The sequence below is a fragment of the Gallus gallus genome, chromosome 3, assembly GCF_016699485.2.
Source record: "Gallus gallus isolate bGalGal1 chromosome 3, bGalGal1.mat.broiler.GRCg7b, whole genome shotgun sequence".
Classification (NCBI taxonomy): Eukaryota; Metazoa; Chordata; class Aves; order Galliformes; family Phasianidae; genus Gallus; species Gallus gallus.
Genome location: NC_052534.1, coordinates 30,868,502 through 30,882,847, shown reverse-complemented (window position 1 = coordinate 30,882,847; position 14,346 = coordinate 30,868,502). Strand labels below are relative to the sequence as shown.

General features: G+C 38.0%; 1 protein-coding gene across 11 annotated transcripts in view; it reads left to right on the top strand.

Annotated features, from left to right (window-relative positions):
- Positions 1–14,346, top strand: part of LTBP1 (latent transforming growth factor beta binding protein 1) — a 182,480-nt gene that overhangs the window by 114,013 nt on the left and 54,121 nt on the right. For 3 of the 11 annotated variants that reach the window (NM_001398250.1, XM_025148694.3, XM_015283722.4), the window contains exons 12-18: positions 2,220–2,453; positions 4,416–4,438; positions 5,425–5,524; positions 6,113–6,211; positions 10,930–11,055; positions 12,163–12,288; positions 13,014–13,136. In NM_001398250.1, the coding sequence (NP_001385179.1) occupies positions 2,220–2,453; positions 4,416–4,438; positions 5,425–5,524; positions 6,113–6,211; positions 10,930–11,055; positions 12,163–12,288; positions 13,014–13,136 (831 nt within the window). The remainder of the gene's footprint in view (positions 1–2,219; positions 2,454–4,415; positions 4,439–5,424; positions 5,525–6,112; positions 6,212–10,929; positions 11,056–12,162; positions 12,289–13,013; positions 13,137–14,346) is intronic. The other 8 variants (XM_015283721.4, XM_046938823.1, XM_015283725.4 and 5 more) reach the window with 5 other exon arrangements.

Here is a 14,346-nt window from a genome sequence, read left to right as displayed (position 1 = left end):
AATGTAATTTATTCTTCATACCAAATCTGCTGCTGAAGGTGTCACTGTTAAAATACAAATCACGTATTTCTCTGGAATACTGCATAAGGATTCAGATTTTGAAAAGTAACTAATGGTTTTGGGAAATCCACAGCTAACTGAGGTGTGATGAAAATAGGGAGTTCCTTACTTCCTTAAGCTGCGCGTATGAAATGGAAGTAATCACAGTTTTTTTGAGTATTTCAATTGATATTTAAAGCCATTATTTCCCATAATTAGGTTGCTAGTTTGCTGATTATGATTTCAAATTCCAGTTTCATTTCAGATGGATAATACTTCTTATAACCTTTTAATGCAGCAAAATGCATTTTCAGCAGGTGACTAGCAATGTTAATGTCAATACTTTATAAGCGTATTGCATGAGACTTCATGACCAATTCCATATATTCTGGAGCAAAGAATATATCTTTTTTTTTTAACAAAAGTGCTTGCTTGTCATAAAAATACATCATTTAATATGATATTGATATTTTAATGACTGTTCTTAATGAAAAGACTTGGGAGAAAGTCTGTGAGTAGAAAGATCTGATGAGCTGTGTGGGAAACACTTTTCCCATTTCATGACGACTTTCGTTATTTAAAAACATGTTCCTTTCTGTAACAGGTTAAATTCATAATGATCTTTCAGAGTTTTCAATGAAAAATGTGTGAAAGTGGGGTGTTCCAGAATGGGGTAATGTATTTACTGCAGCATCCCATGCTATTGTAAGAGTCACTGCATTTAAAAGTCATCATCTCTTTTTGATATCTTTTAAAATATTTGTATGAAGTAGACCAGCTCTGAGAGACTGAGAATGGCCAGATTTGTATATGCAGGTGTTGAGAGCACTTTTATGAGCTTTGTAAGAATCAAGTTCACCTTTCTATTCAGCATTTGAGAGAATATGACCCAAATGAAGATTTCCTACATCTGCATCTGAAGGGATGGGTTTCAAATTCTGTCTTCCTTCTTTGACCAGAACCCACACCCTCAACTGGGCATTCTTCTGCCAAAATTTGATATTAACATTTCCCAACAGAAAGTATTTTATTATTTTGAATCCACTTAATTTAATCAGTTTCACCCTTCATCTTTCTGTATTACTAATGCACCATCTGTATCCACTGCAAGAAGTGTAGCATTTGTAGTCAAAAATCTCTAACTTAATATATAATTCAAATACTTCATTTGTGAAGTATCCATAGCAAGTATTTTGTGTTTTTATTTTATATGCTAATTTCTTTTTTAAGCAACATTGCGTTTTCAAAGCAATATTTGTGAACCTACCAATGTCACACTCCGTACATCTCTTAAGAAATTGTGAGAAATCACATCAGGCACTTGGAAGACTACATCTGTGGTGTTTCATCCTGGCATGGGCTTTACCCATAGCAATAAGAATAGTGAAGCAGTGCCCCTTAAAGACTCCTGAATGCCCCTGTGTCTGACAGGTGCATAGCTGTTATCTTTTATGGGAACAAAGCCTTCCGCTAGGACTGCAAAACCTGATGCTCGTGTAGAACAGCTGCACAGATCAGAGCAAGTGCTGCTGCCCAACTTTTACTACTTTTCAATATAGCAGCCTTCTAAATGAGATCATTGCCCCTCTCTTCCAGTCGTGATTTGGTTTTGCTTTTTTTTTCATGATCCTCATCTTGTTTTTATCCAGCCCACTGAGGTCTTTGGGAGGACTCAGTTCAGTAGAATTTGCATCAGGGCTGGTATGAGACCTCTAATGGGTATCACACGGGATATTGTTTCTGATTGATTCTCTTCTGTTCCTCTAGTACAGGAATGGTTAGACTTTTTTTCTTTAGTTTCTGCAAAAAAGGAGTGACAGAAATAGTAATTTTCATTCCTTATGAAATTGTATATTCAAATTTGCACTCAGGATGTACTGTTTGGAGAGGCTTAATTCAAAGAATGATCTTGGTAGATCATAATGATGGATTAAACGGAACTGAAGAAAGATGTTAAACTGTAGCGGACACCTAGGGATAAACATCCAGAACATGCTTTTGGGAGAACGTTCAGTCATATTAGTATGCAATGCATAGTGTCTCTTTAAATATTTTTTTAAATAAAAATGTGTATACGGTAGCAGATTAAATTTATTAGTGGTTTTCATTATGTTTTCCACTATGTCAACATATTGCACTTTTAGACTCCTAAAAGGAATATTTTCCCATCCCAAATCTAGCTGCTTTTAAGGAAATCTGCCCTGGTGGAATGGGTTATACGGTTTCTGGCCCTCACAGAAACAAGCTATATCATCACCCTGCAGTTAGAGTACAGCCACCTGTCATTGGCAAGACCCCGATTACTCAACCTGTTGCTAAAGGTACTTCTCCTCCACCTCTCCCAGCAAAGGAAGAGCCGGTGGAGGCACTGACCTTCTCACAGAAAAGTGAGCCTGACATGGCTGTGCAAGAAGGTGAGAGTGGGAAAATTCAGTCTTTCTATTTTTCTGTGCATGTGTCTTCAGTGGTATGTTTCTTTGCACAGTAGCTGTGTACAACACAGGACAAAGGAGTCACTTCCCAAGGCAGATCATTCCTTGTAATAGATGATCTGTGTTACGTGATGGATTTCTGGAGTTATGTATAGCTCCCAGCATATGCTGAGGACACTATGGAAAGAGAGAAATTGCTTTAGTCTGATGAGCGTTTATTATAAGAAATAGCATATGTATGATGTATAAAGATGTTTATCATCTCTGAAATATAACAAAGGACTCAGCTCAGGCTTTGATTTGCTAATATTTGGGTGGCAGGGTGAAGGGCTCATCAGTATCTCCTGTAGGATAGCACCACCTGTTGTGGGCATGCCTTGACAGCCCATGGTCACGAATCAGCCCCCCTCAGCTGCGCACTCCCTCAGCCACACCACCTTGGGCTGTTTAATGGTCAGCTGATTCCCTTGCTGTATTTCTTGCAGACTCTTTGTGATTTTCTACAAGCTCTGCTAAGAACTTCTAGCAGCTGCAATTGCCCCGAGTTTAAATCAAAGACAGAAACAAAGAAATGGAGGAAGCAGCACTGTTGCAAATACATAGCCAGCAAATTTGGCATGGTCTAATTGTAGGCAAGCAGAAATACATTCCTGAAAAACCTTCTGCTGATACAGAGTGCATAATAATTTATTTCCAAGCAGTAGCTTCTTATCTGTATGTCTGGCCATTACTAGAGTTTCATTCAGTTGGCTTCGCAGAGTTCTATGCAAGAGGAGTTACTTTCCTGTTAGAATTTTAACAGGATTCCAAAACCAGGATGCTCCTGGTTTTGCTTTTGGGGAAAAAAAAATGGAACTAAACTGAATCTGGTGAGAAAATAAATCATCCAAATATGGTCTGTGCAGGATTGTATAATCTCAGATGTGCCTTTGGGCCTTTCTCTGTTAAAAAGCACTATATTATTTCCACAAAGATTAATTTAGTGATGAGAAGGATTGCCATGTTCTGGTAAACCATAAAACACAGAATCTGACGAGAAGTGTTAGTTTTAAAAATAATTTAAAGAGTAAAAGCCCAAAACCACCTTCACAAATGCTTGTCGTAAGTCAGCAATGGCACGCATAAATGGTTCAGTTTCATATTCCGTTTTGGGATATGTTCAGGTTTTGAATTTTGGAAATTTTATTAGCAGGTCTCCCAGGTCTGCTCATCAGCCTCCCCTGCTAATACTGAAGAAAATGAAGTGCAAAGAGAAATGTTTTGTTTTTTTCTCCTATGAAAAATGTTGATTTTTCAAATGAAAAACATTCCTAAAAGGTCTTATAGAGACAAATAGATTTTCATCAATGAAAGGTGAATTAAAAAAAAAAAGGCAAACTGCAGTGGAAAATGAAAAGTTGCGTGGCATTTCTACCCCGCTTTCCTAAAAACAAAGTAATTTTTGTGTGAGAAACCAGACAAAAATACTTTCGCTTACATTAAAAAAATCTACTTTAAAACGTTTTTCTTTAACAATAAATTCATTAAAAAAATGTTACTGATTATTTACATGTTATTATGAGAATGGTATTGATTAACCTTTAAATAATTACAGGTGTTGACATTCCTTAAGGAATTTTAAGTGTTTAGTCAGTAAGTAAATTGCAAATGAGTTTCTTGAATTGTTTCAAAGAAAAGATGGAAACCTGTAAGAAGGCTGAATGTCACATAAATAATTATAAGCATTGGTTGGTGCCCAGAATCTGTTATGGTTGCAGGTCAGCTTTTCCATTTGTTTTAGGAACACTACTTCAGGCTTTCACAATTTGGAATAAGGGATAGAGTCTGAAAGCTTTCTGTAATGGTGACAACCATCTTCAGATATGATAGTAGTTTAAAATTGAATGTGTAAGTTAGCATTATGTGAAGATTGATTAATTTTCTTTCTTTTCTTTCTGGTTTTAGTGGCAACTGCAGCCCCTGATCAGGTAAAACATTATGTATTATGTCTAGGAATTAGAATGCAGGCCATGTGTGCAATCTGATACAGTAACTCTGAGGAGGATTTAGGCTTTGTGAGGAACTCTGTGGACAAAAAGAGCTCGTGTTGTTATCATATAACAACATATGCTCTATAACAGAGCAGGCAGATAGGGAAGTACAGCAAATAAATGACTTTAGCCTTCCTTTGGTGTTGGTAAAGGGTCTAAGTGCTGTATTGTTCTGTCTAGTCCTAGAGTCAGTATTTTAGGGAGGATATTGAAAACTGCAGGCAGTATGAAGGAGAGACACTGATACTGATGGCTACAGATGATGAGCTGGAGGCAAACAGTAGGAAGCTGTGAGGACTGTTGGTGACGCCTGCCTGGGGGACTCATTAATATCTACTTAGTTGCATATTTTTTTTAGAATCAGAATATATTCAGTGGAGAGCGGGTGCTTATCTGTTTTAAGTCCCCGATTCTGGAAGTTTTAGGTCATCTCTGCTGAAGATCACAGGATCCGTTATGAATAAGTGCAGCTGTGCTTCATACCTTTTTCCTAAAGGCTTACAAGCATCTAAAATGAAAATATGATGTTCAGAGCAATAGCTAAGAGAGAACCTTTCATAGTTGTCAAAGATTTACAGATGTGTCTGTATACTTTTGTGTAATGCTGAATTGCAATTAAATACTGTTTTTAAGCAATTAAAGACCAGAAGATAGGAGAACTATGGAGTGACAAAGCCCAAGACAGGATTAGAATCTCCATGAAATGGCTCCTTCAAATAAAACCAATGTTAAATTGTATGCCAGTGCTTAAAAACAGTATTCCTTGTTCTTTCATGTTTATATTGGTGATGATTAATGACCTGCTATCTAAAGCCTCTCATGGGAGGATATTAGCAGATTCTCAATCCAGGAGTTTGTTGTTTCTTATGGTAGTTGAATTAAGACAGTGTTTTCAGAAAGTGAATTTCTAATTATTCTTTTAGGAATTAGTTTCACTTGATCAAGAAAAGCAAATACTAGAGCCCGGACAGCCTCAGCTTTCTCCTGGAATTTCAACAATTAACCTGCATCCACAGTTTCCAGGTAACTTGTCTTTTAGTGAGAGAACTTGCAACTCATTAAAGAATGGGAGAATAGCAATGGTAACAGAGTAATGAAAAACTGATTGTAATTTATTAAGCAATTTTTCCATGAGCAGAAAGGGTGGGGAAAAAAAAAACAACAACCATGGAAGCTGAAGTGGGACGAATTGAGAGGTTGGGATTGTTTGGGTGCTGCTCAAGTCATGTGAAACAAAGATATGCTGTAGACAGAAGTGATACCCTGGAGTGTGTATGTGAGAATTTGAGTGTCAGCAGAGATAAAGCCTTATAACCCACTCAAGAGGAAGCTTTATTTAAATGCCTTCTTGTAGAAGTATGCATAACTTCAGATGCAGAAGTTTTACTGTTCTTGCTTTCTTCAGCACCTCAGTTTTTTTCAGAAATGTTGAAGTGGTAGAATGATGGCTACCCAGTTATGCTATTTTTTCTACTCCAGATCTAAGCAGAGTAAACTAGTGAAAAGCCTCGTGGTATCTGGCTAGTTCAGTATCATGTGTGGATGGTCTGAGGATTTAGGGTTGTTTTGCTTGTTTTTATATATGATTGATTTCCATTCCATGTCACGCAGTAGTGATTGAGAAAACATCTCCGCCTCTGCCTGTTGAAGTTGCTCCTGAAGTCTCTACTTCGAGTGCAAGTCAAGTAATTGCACCTACTCAAGTTACAGGTATTGTGCTTCCTTTTAAGTACTAAAATAAGTTAAGAAATGACTGTGAATTCCTGACACAATAACTTGTTCCACATTACTTCAGAATTAGAATAGCCAAGATAGTACTGCTGTAGAACAGGAAGTACGCTATGGAGAGGTAGGAAGAAAAAGTACACAAAAAGCCCACAGAAATTAGGGTGCTGTCACCACAGCCTGGAGTGGTCCCTCCCAGGATTGTGATTTTTGTGCCCACAAATATATCATAGAAAGAAAAATGAGTAATTCCACCTCAGACTACCCAATGTGCAACTGCAGACCAATAGTCAATGTGAACATTTGCGCTCATGAATTGCAGAGACAAATAATGCATTTACAGCATTTCAGTGGCTTAAGAAGATGCTCAACTCTATTTTGATGTGTTCAGAGGGGCTGTGATTTATAAGTGGAGTTTCTAGGCTCCAGTTATTTCAGAAAATAAAAGACTATATACAGAAATTCAGAAAATAAAAGTAAGACTGTACAGTCAGTGAAGTGAATAGTATCAAGCAGAACAGGTACGGTTCAGTCTGGTGTATGTCGTGTCTGAGCTCTACAGACTAGCCAGGCTGTTGGAGGTGAAGGGTTCAAAAAGTGACAAGAGGAACATCCTGATGTGCAAGCTTTGCTGTCAGAAGAGTACTCAGCAGCAACCAGATAGAGGAGACAGTGGAGTAGTAAAGTTTAGTGTTACATTGTCTAGAGGTAGATAGAAGTTGAATGTATGAAATGCAAGGAAGTGAAATTGAGGAAGCATATGCATTTTTTCTTCTGCCTTCAAGAATGCAAAGTGGCCTCTGCAGGTAGGGAATATGACTAACATTAGATACCACTGAAGGTGTTGAGTGGTTTGAGCAAAAGAAATGCTGAGGACCAATGTGACATTATACTGTAAGCTACTAAATCAGGGTTTGTGGACTAAATAAATTCCAAGTCAAGACAGAAACAGCAAGACAGGTTATGCCAGACTCCAGATGTGATGATAGATGGTGAGTTTTCATCCACAGGCTGTATTCCTTCTAGAAAACTGTGGTAGAAGTGATTTTTTTGGCAGTGATAAAGCAGGATTATACATGAACTAAAATCCACGTTCTTATCCCCATTTTTTTCCCTTGACACAGAAGGCAGCTGTTAGAAAGCATCAGAAATCATTTTAGATATCTGGGACAGAAAATCTCCCAGTTAAAGTGGATTACAAAAGACCCTTTCTCTTTGAAACTGAAGGGAGCTATTTCTAATGTGATCTTGCAAGAACTGAGACAGAAGCAAGCAAACTGTGGGCTGTTCTTTCAAACTTGAGTTTTTCCTTTCTCTCTATACTCATTTTTTCCATATATGCAGGTTGTGTGAGTGAGTCTTCTTTTCAGATCTTCTGTCTTGTCTGTGCAGCTAATGCTGTCCTGCATAAGTTCACTATGTTTTAATATTGAAATGATGATTAGCCAGGAAAAAAACATTTACATTTTTTAAAAGCAACCAGTTTAAGGGAAGACCTTCTGTGGAAATTCTTGTAAGGTGTGTAGATGGAAGCTGATTTTGCCACAGTTCATTTAGAATACGTATGACTGTAGGATTTTTCTCAACCACTTCTTATACCAGAGAGTGCCTGCCAGTGTGAGAGATGCTAGAATTATGTCATGGCTTTGTAGTTCAGTAATCTTTGTGTATTTTAACTTTCTTCTTCTTATGATGCTCACCTTAATGCTGTATGTCATTAAGTTGAATGCCATTAAATTTGAAACAGCAAGTGTGTAGAGAAATCTGTACTGCTATACTCATGGCATTTCTTACTCTGTGCATAATTTTCTCTGTTGCTGTATTTGTCCCATGTGTTAAAAGTGATTCTATGTTTCTGTATCAGTACCTCTTACAGTGTTAATTCTGGAGCACCTGTGGAAAAATTGTTCAATTTCATTTGGTCAGATATATTGCAGTACTGATCTTAGTATCTCTTTGCTTCAAATCTGTGAACTTTCTTTCATGCTATAGCATTCAGCCCAGTTTTAGCTCTTAGGTAGATATTTTCATAGATATGTTGATTGAACTATATAGTTGGATAAGAGCTTGCTGATCTAGTTCAGCATGCACTGCAGTCTTTGTATTCCTACTTTATCATTGTGATAAAATCTTAAACTCCTATTTTATCATTATCTCAGCACATAGTGTGTTATCTGAATACTAGACCATTCTTTGACCATTCCTTTCCTTGTAATACATGAGGGCTTCTCTGAAAGTAATGCCTCATATCTTACTGTGTTGGCCCATGATGTCAGAGGTGGATGTTGGTGGTATGGCAGTAGAGGTTGAACCATCCTGTCAGTATTCCATTTTGTTGCCATGTGACAGATTGCAGCACAGGGGCAGTCTGACATGGAAGTGCATATGAAGCAAAGGTGTGTCAATCGAATTCCTCCATGTAGAAAAAATGGCCCTCACTGACATTCATCAATGCTTGCTGAACATTTCTGGAGACCAAACAGTGGATGGTATCACGGTGAGGCAGTGGGTGGTGCATTTCAGCACTGGTGACGGTGATGTGAAAGATGAGCTATGATCTGGATGGCCTTGTGCAACTCGTCACACCAAAAAATAGCATCTGGATCATCTCATTGTTGCAAGTTGGAAGATTATGACCTGGGAGTTGTGTATGGAGCTGAACATCAGCTTCAATGCACTGGGAACAATGGTGGCAACATTGGAATATTGCGAAGCTTGCAGCAAGTGGGTCCCACTAATGCTCATACAGAAACAGAAAGAACACCATATTCAAATTTGTCAGGACCTACTGAGCCAAGGTTGACGGTGACGGTTTCCTGGATCGATTGCATCATTACCAGTGACAAGCCATGGTATCACCACTGTGACTCTGTGGAGTAGTGACATGTGAATTCCCCATTGAAGAAAAAGTTCCAGAGGCAGCCCTCAGCATGTAAAGTGATGTGCACTGTCTTTTGGGATAGGAAAGGGGTGATTCTTCTGGGTTTCCTGGAAACAGGACAAATAATTCTGACCACTACGTTGTGATACGGACTAAGATGAAGACTCAAACTTGAAGAGTCAGACCAGAGAAGAAGACAACCTTTCTTCTGCAACACAATAATGCCAGGCCCCATACCAACTTGAAAACAGTGGAGCACATTGCCAATCTTGACTGGACTGTTCTACCACACCCACCTCGTAGTCAGGGTTTGGCACATTCTGACTTCCATCTGATTGGGCTGATGAAAGATGGACTGCATGGACAACATTTTCCTATAGAAACTGTGTCATAGAAGTTGTGAAAAGTTGGTCACCTCCACTGGTTCAGATTTTTATGAGTGCAGCATGCAGGCTCTTGATCACTGCTGGTGGAAATGCATGGCTAATGGTGGTGATTATGTTGAAAAAGAGTGATTTGTGGCTGCAACTGTGCTCTATCAGATTGTGTTGTTGTACTCCTCGTATCTGTTGTAGTTTCCACTGAAATAAACAGGAGGCATTAATTTTGGAGATACCTAAATACTTGCATTAAGAGTAACTGATTCTAGTTGTTGGTTGGTGTAGCCCACCAAGGCTTATGGAGGATTCTAGGATTTTCCTTCTTGCAGGATGTTGTGCATTCTATAGTTAACCTCATGGTTATATATTAGTATTTTTGCTGGCTACCATGACATCAGCATTTGCATTTACTCATTATCTACACTGTTTGTTTACCTATACTGCCTTGTGAAATACTTCCACTTCTTCTCCACTGTGAAATTCTCCACTTCTTCAGACATTTAGAAAGACAAAGCAGTATGTGACAAATCTTGTTACTGTATGTACAAGTCATGGAACTTGATTTGTCTATGGGAAACTGACAAATCTCTGTAACCCTTCTAATTTGCTGAAGAATTCGCCTCCTGCCATGTCAGTAAATAAGCCATATTTTCAGAGTGAAAGGAAGTGTTCCTTCTGCTTTTTCTGCTTTAGCTCTTTGAGGTCAGTGCAATGTCTGAGTGCACCTTTTATCTCTGAGATTACCAAGGAGAAAACCTAGTACTCAGTTCTTTGAGAGAATACAGTGTTCTGTTGATTTCAAGCACTCCAGTCTTTTTTTTTTTTTGAGACTTACGAGTGAATAGCTGGCTCTATTTTCACCCTAATTTTGTCTCCTAAGAAATGAAAGCTCTGTGTTTGCAGAGAATAAATCTTCATATAAGGTAAGTAGGTTAGGTTTGGGATGAGTTACAAGAGCTCAGAGAATTTCTGAAACGACTCAAAGGGTTGAGCATCCAGTGCTGCCCATTACTGAATATCCTTATCTTACAAAGGCATCCAAGCTGTAACATGTATACTCTGTAGGAAGGTAACATGTATATTCTGTAGGAAAAATATAAATTAAAAGAAAATAAAAAAATAAAACAATCAGAAACTCACCATGGGTATTTTCTTAACCTTTTCTATGAAGATTAAATTATCTATTTTTTCTTATATTCTTGTAGTGTATTTTTGTTTCCTTTTATAGATCTTGGATGAGACATGAAAATGGGTCACTAGGAATCCTAAAGCCTGGATGGTTTCTGTATCTACCAGATAAATTATCTATTACTGAAGCTCAGGACTTAAAAGCTTGATTTACAGTTGCTCTCAGACCCAATTTTTTCTTGGGTCACAGAATATCATGCATTTAAACAACTTTGTGGGAGAGTATAATTTGAAGTTTTGTTTTGTTTGCTTAGAAATCAACGAGTGTACAGTTAATCCTGATATCTGTGGAGCAGGACACTGCGTTAATTTGCCTGTGGGATACACCTGCATCTGCTACGAGGGATACAGACTTAACGATCAGCAGACAAAATGCTCTGGTATGAATGGATGTTTTCAGGAGTCTGAAATAACCATGTTATGAAATGTTTGAAATGTAGACTCTAATCAGGAGGGATATGCTACAGAGCAGTCAGGAGCTGCTTCCTCTACCAGATGCTTCCAAACTACACAAAAAACGGGTTCTTGTATGTCAGATGAAGTTTGCCAGCTTGTCTCTGATACGGCTTTTCACCACTCAGAACTGAATGTAAATTTAATTGAAGTTGAATGAAAGACTTTCATTTGTGAGATGAGAGAAAAAGTGATTAGACAGACCATCTCTTCTCAGTTTCGAATCAAGTATCTAAAATGGTCAAACTGCTAAGAAAAAACACGCTTCTGTTCAGAGAAGGAACGGCCAAAGTTGTGCCTGTTTCTCAGAATGATTTGACAAGCAACCAGCTTTTGCATCTGGACTAAATCCGCTCATTTTTTTAGGCCTTTCCAACTACTTGCAGAAAAAGAGAAGGAATACTGTAGGCATCCCAGAAGCACATTAGGAGATCTATAAGTGAGGCCTTTGTCCCCTCAAAGCTACTAAGCTGTGGAACAGGCAGCTCTGATGAGAATGAGGAGGAGAATGGCTCTGAATGAGCCATTTCAGATCTGGAAGCAGCTGAATTGATATCTTTCCCTCATTCAGATAACGCTCTGTAACTTGGATCAGGAAGACTTCATTATATCATGTTTCCAGATTGAATACAGTGCTACCAGAAATCCGGTACCTTCACAGTGATACGCATGCAATCATGAGCAACTATCGTATTTAAAAAATAATTTGCATGCACATGTGGAGCAAAATGGCAACTTAAAATCCTTCCATTTCATCTGAATTGTATTAATGTTCTATGCTTGCAGCTTGTGCTCCGCTCGCACTGAGTGCAGTGATTTGAATAGTAATCATGTCACATTCTTCAGGCCAATGCCTGAAGTCATATAGTCTAAGCCAATAAGAGTATTTTTTCCAACCAAAGCCATTCAATGCATCTTTTCAAATAGTTAAAATAATTACAAGACAGTCTTTTCAAAAACATTGCATATGAGCATTGACTGACTCACAACTGAATATGTTATTCTATACTCTTACATTTTTATTTCTTTTATAGATATTAATGAGTGTAATCAGACACCTCATCTCTGTTCCCTTGGACGCTGTGAAAATACTGAAGGAAGTTTCCTATGTATTTGCCAAGCTGGATTCATGGCCAGTGAAGATGGAACTGACTGCATTGGTAACTGCTGCTCTCTTTTACAAAAAAAAAAAAGAAAGAAAGAAATACAAAAACAAATCAAGAAACTTATCTAAACCTCCCTGAAATCTCCTTTCACCTTTTTTCCTCAACGTCATTTGTACTGGGCTGGTGTCAGGAAGTATTTTTAACTGTCTCTCACCACATATTGTGGAGAGTATTTGAGTGGGTTCTCCTACTGATCTGTTGTTGGAAAAAATAATTTAAAAAAAAAAATAGTATCATATTTACTTAGGAAAACTACCATTTAGTACAAACAGCCTATGTGATGAGAAATAAAAATACTCACAACTCTTTTCAGTCAGTAGCAGTTGCAACAAACCGTATATCTAGATGTGACTACAAACATCCAAGGATGCTGCAGAGTAACAGAAGCAGATGAAGGGGCTGTGATCTTCCTTAGTTTAGTGCTGCCTTGAGCACAGGATGCACCCAGTGGCAAATAATGTGTTTGCAACCACAGGGCTGGTCACTGCCTTCTTCCTACCGCCTGACTGTTTCTAGAATTTATTCTCTGATTACAAGCAGCAAGGTAAAGACAGAACTGCTTAATAAAAAGAACTTTAGGGCTGTGACCTGCAAACAGCTTGAAAATCTAAGCTTATTTACTAATGTTTATTTATAGCAGAGTTTAGGGGTGATGCAAGCATTTGTTTGTTTCATGGTGGAGCAGAGTTTCTCTTAACGTCTCTTTTCCATCTCTGCAGATTTTGATGAATGTTCACGGCCTCATACTTGTGGGGAAGGTTTCTGTATAAATACTGTTGGCTCGTATAGATGTGAATATTGTGACAGTGGGTACCAGATGAACAGGAGAGGTGAATGTGAAGGTAAGTTTGGACTCTTCACCACTAGTAACAAAGTAATGGTTGCCAAGCCAAACGAATGCAATAGGAGGAGGCATTTGTTCATGCTGACTGTTTTCATATCGTCTGCTGTTTCTGATTTCAACAGCAAACTTTACATCTACTTGTTTTTAAAGAAAGCAGGCTATTGTGTAGAAATATTAAAACAACTCCACAGAGATTTTTGCATCTTTATTGTTTTTCTACCTGACATTTCTTTTAATTCATTTAAGTGTTCATTTGCTGTTTGTTTTTGTGTGTCTTGGCACAATAGCATTATATCTACTTGTGTTTGGAGTTCCTTTCTCCCATTCTAGTCTGTGCTTCCACGGGTAATTTCTTTAGCTTAGACTTACTGCTGGATTTCTCTCTCATTTAGTTTGCCTTCAGGTCATTTAATTCCCCCCTGTACAGTAGCTAAAAATGACAGGATGTTCAAAAGGGAATTGATTGTTCTATCTTGCGTATCTTAAGTTACAATTTATTCGTATCACAGCAAGTTCCAAACGTTACTGTTTGAAAAGATTATCACTGCCTCCTGCTCAAGGGAGGTTTAGCACAGAGGCATGATCTGCGAAGGGAGAATTCCCAGAGGGAGCAAGGTTAAGCAAGAAACATTTTCAGTTGTATGATGTCTGCAACTGCAGTTCAATTCCTCTTATCTAGATGTAAGATGCTGCAAAGGAATTCCCCCAATATGGACAAAGTCTGGAACAGCTTATACTGTTTCATCTCAGGACAGTTGTTTTAGCAGCACTTGCCATGGAATTCTCTAACTATAAAAGTTCTTGTTTCCAAAAAGATTGGGTAACAAATGATAAGATGACTATTCTTTTTATTAGTTTGGAAATACATATCTAGCAGGATATTTCATGTTGCAGGAGATCCCAGGATGTCTGAACTTCGTGTTATTCTCCATTGTGACATTTTTGCATTTTTTGTTCTTTTTTCCCTTTCTTTTCATTTTCAGCACAAACTGTGAACTAAAAACCACAGGCAGCTGTTTCACTTTAGTGTAGTTTTTGTTCATCCTTTATTCTAAATTACCTATGACAATAAAATTTTTAATGTATTAGGTTGCCTAGCAGATAAGCAGCATAAAGTTGCTGGGAACATATTTGCTGCTCTGAGCATTACTAAGACATTCCTTTTTGCTATTCAGGCAGGTTTTTTTCCTATTTAATAAAACTTCACA